Source organism: Myxocyprinus asiaticus, chromosome 2, assembly GCF_019703515.2.
Source record: "Myxocyprinus asiaticus isolate MX2 ecotype Aquarium Trade chromosome 2, UBuf_Myxa_2, whole genome shotgun sequence".
Taxonomy (NCBI): domain Eukaryota; kingdom Metazoa; phylum Chordata; class Actinopteri; order Cypriniformes; family Catostomidae; genus Myxocyprinus; species Myxocyprinus asiaticus.
This window is the reverse complement of record NC_059345.1, coordinates 3,110,681-3,118,148: the sequence shown is the minus strand read 5'-3', so window position 1 is coordinate 3,118,148 and position 7,468 is coordinate 3,110,681. Positions and strand designations below refer to the sequence as shown.

Genomic DNA, 7,468 nt, shown 5'->3' with positions numbered 1-7,468 from the left:
GGATCTGAGGTCAAGGCAGGTGGGGACACAGAGGTCAAGGCAGCCAAAGAAGCAAAGGGCTCAGTGGTCAAAGCAGCCAGGGATGCAATGTTTAGTACAGTGAATAATGTAATAAACATGTAGAGACACACAAACACTAAACACCATCAGGGTAACATACGTGAAATTAAAATATTGGAATAAACATGTAGAGACACACAAACACTAAACACCATCAGGGTAACACATGTGAAATTAAAATAATGTAATAAACATGTAGAGACACACAAACACTAAACACCATCAGGGTAACACACGTGAAATTAAAATAATGTAATAAACATGTAGAGACACACAAACACTAAACACCATCAGGGTAACACATGTGAAATTAAAATAATGTAATAAACAAGTAGAGACACACAAACACTAAACACCATCAGAGTAACACATGTGAAATTAAAATAATGTAATAAACATGTAGAGACACACAAACACTAAACACCATCAGGGTAACACACATGAAATTAAAATAATGTAATAAACAAGTAGAGACACACAAACACTAAACACCATCAGAGTAACACATGTGAAATTAAAATAATGTAATAAACATGTAGAGACACACAAACACTAAACACCATCAGGGTAACACATGTGAAATTAAAATAATGTAATAAACAAGTAGAGACACACAAACACTAAACACCATCAGAGTAACACATGTGAAATTAAAATAATGTAATAAACATGTAGAGACACACAAACACTAAACACCATCAGGGTAACACATGTGAAATTAAAATAATGTAATAAACAAGTAGAGACACACAAACACTAAACACCATCAGAGTAACACATGTGAAATTAAAATAATGTAATAAACATGTAGAGACACACAAACACTAAACACCATCAGGGTAACACATGTGAAATTAAAATAATGTAATAAACATGTAGAGACACACAAACACTAAACACCATCAGGGTAACACACATGAAATTAAAATAATGTAATAAACAAGTAGAGACACACAAACACTAAACACCATCAGAGTAACACATGTGAAATTAAAATAATGTAATAAACATGTAGAGACACACAAACACTAAACACCATCAGGGTAACACATGTGAAATTAAAATAATGTAATAAACAAGTAGAGACACACAAACACTAAACACCATCAGAGTAACACATGTGAAATTAAAATAATGTAATAAACATGTAGAGACACACAAACACTAAACACCATCAGAGTAACACATGTGAAATTAAAATAATGTAATAAACATGTAGAGACACACAAACACTAAACACCATCAGGGTAACACATGTGAAATTAAAATAATGTAATAAACAAGTAGAGACACACAAACACTAAACACCATCAGAGTAACACATGTGAAATTAAAATAATGTAATAAACATGTAGAGACACACAAACACTAAACACCATCAGGGTAACACATGTGAAATTAAAATAATGTAATAAACAAGTAGAGACACACAAACACTAAACACCATCAGAGTAACACATGTGAAATTAAAATAATGTAATAAACATGTAGAGACACACAAACACTAAACACCATCAGGGTAACACATGTGAAATTAAAATAATGTAATAAACATGTAGAGACACACAAACACTAAACACCATCAGGGTAACACATGTGAAATTAAAATAATGTAATAAACATGTCGAGACACACAAACACTAAACACCATCAGGGTAACACACGTGAAATTAAAATAATGTAATAAACATGTAGAGACACAAACACTAAACACCATCAGGGTAACACAAGTGAAATTAAAATAATGTAATAAACATGTAGAGACACACAAACACTAAACACCATCAGAGTAACACATGTGAAATTAAAATAATGTAATAAACATGTAGAGACACACAAACACTAAACACCATCAGGGTAACACATGTGAAATTAAAATAATGTAATAAACATGTAGAGACGGTGCTCGGTGTCACTCACACAAACACTAAACACTTACAGTATGAGTGGTCCGTGGCTCACAAGCGTTTTTTCATGCTTTATCAAATGTTTATCAAGATAATAATGCTTTTAGGAAACACACTGTGGAGATAAGTAGTTGCTTATGTGTGACCAGCGTTCTAATAAGTACTTGGGGAACTCAGGTATGGTTTATTTAAGTTTTTATGTTTTGTATTTATTTTCCTGATAATCATATAGAGGTATGCCATTCCTTTTATGTAGCCTATGTATATTTAATATTATACAACAGTTAGTTCTGGTTCTTGAATCTGATTGGACGAGAGGTGTTCCAAGAGGGTTGACAGGTCACACTGTCACTCCGCTTGTGTTTGTGGCATTCCAAACGAACGTGTCATAAAGTTTGCTTAAACTTCAGAGAAGAAAAACAAACACTGAAGGTAAAAAAGGCAAGGCAGAAGTCAAATGTATAATAAAAATATCAAACCCATTTTATATTAAGTGTCTTTAACTACTATGTACATCAGTGTTTGATACAATTTACTTATGTAAATATGTGTTGTTGCATTGTACTTACATTTAAAGTACCTGCGTATAATTTCATCTTCAGTTATACTTTTAACCATACACCTAACCCTAAACTTAAACCTACCCTAACCCGAATCTAAACCCTACCCCCCTACTTTAAAACCTACATGTACCTCAACATCAGTAGCAGCAAATGTGCATCTTGTGATCATTTTGCAGAACAACATTTAGTTACGCAATAAGTACATTGCATGTATTTTAATGTTAATAGTAGTTAAAGACACCGAATATAAAGTCAGACCAAAATGTCTAATAGTTTCATCACAAGAATTTTTTTTAACTCTTGTCATGAGACTTTTTTCTTGTAGAATCATGTCTATGATCAAGCAGATATCGTGTTACTCTATTTTGTAAAGTCTTTTTCATTAATTTTACTGGGAATTATTTTTATTTTTTTTGGGAAAATATGTATGTAAAAGCAGAATTTTACACAATTTTTAATGGTATCAGATTTGTGTGTAGCTTTTATAGGGTGCTTCAAATTTAACATGGTCCGGCTGTTTTTTTTTTTTTTATTGAAAACTGAAAGTATATAGTGCACACATGCAGTAACGTGTAGCAATCCTAGGTTTTGCAGGCAGTTTTGGTCTCACTGAACTGGTGCAATAGCTTGCAATGTTTTTGTTTATTTACTGTAACTCAACACTGATAATTCATTAATATGCCATTAATCAAAATGTGTTTATGTTTAGACAAATATCACTTCTTTATGACAACTCTTTGTGATTACCTCTACAAATACCATGTGCTGGCCTCTCAGAATGCGTTCCAACAGAAGCTCAAAGACATCTTATGAAATTATTTACATTTTAAAGTCTTTTACATAAAATGATTGATAGGCCTTTTAGTAGTTTCAGGTTCCTCTATTCATGAGATATGAGGGTTTGTTTGCACAAACTCCCCTTGATATTAGATTGTATAACTTTGCAGGTATATCTTGTCTCTGGCCGCTTCCTGCTCTCTCAACAAGTCCTGGCATTGTAGGTACATGTGGAAAGAATGCACTGATTTCATTGCCATGTATATGCTTTGAAAACATGTTCTGGCAAGCAATACTATGAAAGAGCTACTATCAACAGCAGATCAGTTTAGTTTGAGTGTTTAGTTGTCTATAAAAGCAGGGTTAGGATTAGTGCGGGTTAGTATCTCTTTCAGTACAGGAGAACTGGATAGTTTTTTGCTTAGTTTTGTTAAAAGGCTGAATACCCGAAGGAGTTTTGAATCAGGGATCAATCACATCCAAAGCGATATCAGATCAAAGTATCGTAGGCCTAATACTTGAGAACCAAGGACCACTCGATCAACACACTGTAAAAGGTTTCACTGTTATTTTTATATTGATGTGTACTCCAATTTTGTTGAGTCAGCATTTATTTTTATTTTGTGTTTTTATTAAAAAAAATTTAGCAAATATACAGTGGGATTCACTATAGTGAAAATGCTTCTTCACGAGGCAGTGACAAATTTTAAACTCTTATAATTTCATACAAATGTTTTTATTACCAATTATATTATCAAAATAACAATTTGAGTAAAAGGTAGTTGTGCAGAAGGTGTTTCCCCTGTTAAAACAATGAGCATTTACTTTTAAATGGTAACATTAGATATAAATTTAGCCGGTTTTATAAGATGACTCCCAACAGGAAAGAAGGTAACTTGATCCAGCTGTCATCAGTATTTATAATTTACATTTATGATGTTTATGATATCATTTGTCAAATTGAAGAACCCAAGTGCAATTTATTAAACAAATGTGAAATCCAATAAAACCCTAACTATAAACTTGAAACATAAACATGAACTTGTTTAGACATAAACTTGACCTGACATGAACAGCGTACCAAACCATACTCATTGCGCCTGCTCGAGATGCAAACACATTCATGCTGTTAATTCCCCCGCCAGAGATTGCCGAGAGACTGCATATGTTTTATTTCTGTGTGTTGTGTTCACAAACATTGTTTTCTCACAAAAGAGAAGTGCTCATTGCGCCTGCTAGAGACAGAAACACATTCACGCCGTATATTTCCCCTCTTCGCCGGAGTTCTCTGGGAGGTCTCATATATGTTGTTTCTGTGTGATCGCGTTCGCATAAAATGTTCTCCGAAATCCATATTCTCCTTGTGTTTTAATTAGTACTCATCCAACTTTGCTACTGTGCAAGTACTGATTATTGATAGCCTGCCCATTGCTAGCAACAGACTAAATTAAGGAAGATAATTTCCAAACCACTTTCACTGTAGCTGCTTTTGACTCGAATCTTCCCATCATATTTACACGCCAGTGAACAACAGATGTCTTAAGTGTGATTGGATTGGAAAATAAATATGCTTGTGGGCTGCAAAGTGAAGTGTTATCAACAGAAGATGTACTTGCACTAATGTACCCATTGAAGTGAAAGTTGCACTGGGATTTGTGCCTCTTTTAACCCAGATACTGAAGAAATCTAATAAAGATTCATCACAGCTTATTTGATTTTTTCCCCATTACGAATCAAGCTCCGATACAGTGCTTCAATGTGTTGGTTTATCGACACACAGTACGAACCTTTGATGTGGACCGTCACTTCACAACTACAGACAAACATACGTTCATAATAAATTCCTAAACCGCATAAATACTCTTTAAACGAGAAGATGGGTGGCTCTTAAAAGAGCCTTTGGGGGTCGCTGAAAGCGACACACTTTACTTGGAGCTGGTGTATTTGGTGACGGCCTTTGTGCCCTCAGACACGGCGTGTTTGGCCAGTTCACCGGGCAGCAGCAGACGCACGGCGGTCTGGATCTCTCTCGATGTGATGGTGGAGCGCTTGTTGTAGTGAGCGAGACGAGACGCTTCACCGCCGATGCGCTCGAAGATGTCGTTGACGAAAGAGTTCATGATTCCCATCGCCTTGGAAGAGATCCCGGTGTCAGGATGAACCTGTTTCAGGACTTTATACACGTAGATAGCGTAACTCTCCTTCCTGGACTTCCTGCGCTTCTTTCCTCCCTTACCGGCGGTCTTTGTGACGGCCTTCTTGGATCCTTTCTTCGGTGCGGATTTAGCTGGTTCAGGCATGATGATCTTGAAGAACAAACTCACAATAATGATTCTTAAGCCGCTCATACAAGTATTTATTCCCTCCTCTATGCTAATTCTGTGAGGAGATGATGCGCGTCCTCTGATTGCGTATTTTCATTGGTCAAACCCATTAAATGATTTCATTGGACAGTTGTAAGTTTGACGGGCCGGAAAGAGCCAATCAAAGACTTCCAAATGAAAGTCCCGCCTCTCGCCTCATGTTTGAAAGTTTCCATCCCCCACACGATTACATTTCCTTTATTTAGTTCTCCCGCTCATTTTTATTATTTTTATTATATTCTAGTAAAATAATGTAATATAATGAATAATACAATTAAAGAAATCACTATTACGTTTTTTTTCGTTCATATAAAACCATAAATAATAATAAAAAAATAAAAAAACAAAAATAAATACAATAAATAAATAATTTACAATATCTCATTTTCTTTTTCTACAGTTCTGTGTTTAGTACTATTCTGGTCTACTTGTTTTTTCTCATCTTTGCTAAACAATTAAAAGTATCAGCGTTAAAAGTAAATCTGGATTGTTTTATTATGGATACGCCCATAGAAATGTCATCTGTAATTCTGTACGTGTTTGAAAACCACATGAAACATGTATTCAACAACAAAACATTTAACGTTTATTCATGGAAAGACGATATCTTTATGAACTGCTGCAGCTACAGTTAGTTCGTACAGATCTCCAAAGAACAACTTCATAATATAATACAATATGTAACAATTAATCTAATGAAACAATTTCTATTGCTTTAACTCTCTTTATGTGAGATTGTGTGTGGCTCTTAAAAGAGCCGTTGGGTTTGTCGGATTTCTCCTGAATAAAGTCGTTTATCCTCCGAATCCGTACAGAGTTCGTCCCTGTCGTTTCAGCGCGTACACAACGTCCATGGCAGTGACGGTCTTTCTCTTGGCGTGTTCAGTGTAGGTGACGGCATCACGGATAACGTTCTCCAGAAACACCTTCAACACACCGCGAGTCTCCTCGTAGATCAGACCGGAGATACGCTTGACACCGCCACGGCGAGCGAGACGACGGATTGCGGGTTTGGTGATTCCCTGGATGTTATCACGCAACACTTTGCGGTGACGCTTGGCGCCACCTTTCCCGAGTCCTTTACCGCCTTTTCCTCTTCCAGACATGATGAAAGTTCAACTATCAACTGAATGTGAGAAATAGAGCTGCTGGAGAGGATATTTAAAGATGCTTACAGGACCTAATAGAAACACAGCATTGAAGGAGGAGCCTAAAGCACGTCAGCGCTGACGTACCAAAGAGCACAGATTTACTCGAATTTATTAGATTTTATCATTTTTTCCATGAGATCATTATATATTAAGTAACATAATATAACAAATAAGTATTTATCAGATGTTCAACATGACCGTTACAGTATTTTACCTGCAATCATTTACTTCCGTGTCCAAAGTATATACCAAAGTCAAGTATGAAAAAGGTTTATTATTCTTCAAATTAAAACATGTTTTGCTGCAGTTGTTGTGACACAATAAAACCACACTAGTGTACTTACACGAGTCCAACGAGTCCACATTTAACTGAAAGGTAAAAACTTCTCATGACAATTGTTTTTAATCAACGTCAAGTAGGGGCAAGTTGTCACGGTTTCAATATCCTGATATTATCACAATTTATGTTGACACAATAATGGTTTGATTTTTTTTTTTTTTAAGTTTAAATAGCACCTAATGAATTCATAATTTTATGATTGTAGAAATCGTATTTTATAGCTGCCTAAGACAGCGGAAACAAATGAACTCTACAGTAAATCTAAACCACTAATAATAAAAACAGGAAATGATCTCGTTCAGTGTGA

The 7,468-nt window shown here is 35.3% G+C and overlaps 2 protein-coding genes across 2 annotated transcripts; both read right to left on the bottom strand.

The window, feature by feature from the left end:
* Nucleotides 1-5,232: 5,232 nt before the first annotated feature.
* LOC127411317 (histone H2B-like) lies at nucleotides 5,233-5,643 on the bottom strand. The gene has a single exon (XM_051646813.1). The coding sequence runs from the start codon at nucleotides 5,605-5,607 to the stop codon at nucleotides 5,233-5,235; it is 375 nt and encodes a 124-aa protein (XP_051502773.1). The 5' UTR covers nucleotides 5,608-5,643.
* Nucleotides 5,644-6,182: 539 nt separating this feature from the next.
* LOC127411213 (histone H4) lies at nucleotides 6,183-6,818 on the bottom strand. The gene has a single exon (XM_051646612.1). The coding sequence runs from the start codon at nucleotides 6,774-6,776 to the stop codon at nucleotides 6,465-6,467; it is 312 nt and encodes a 103-aa protein (XP_051502572.1). The 5' UTR covers nucleotides 6,777-6,818; the 3' UTR covers nucleotides 6,183-6,464.
* Between the last annotated feature and the right edge of the window lie 650 nt (nucleotides 6,819-7,468).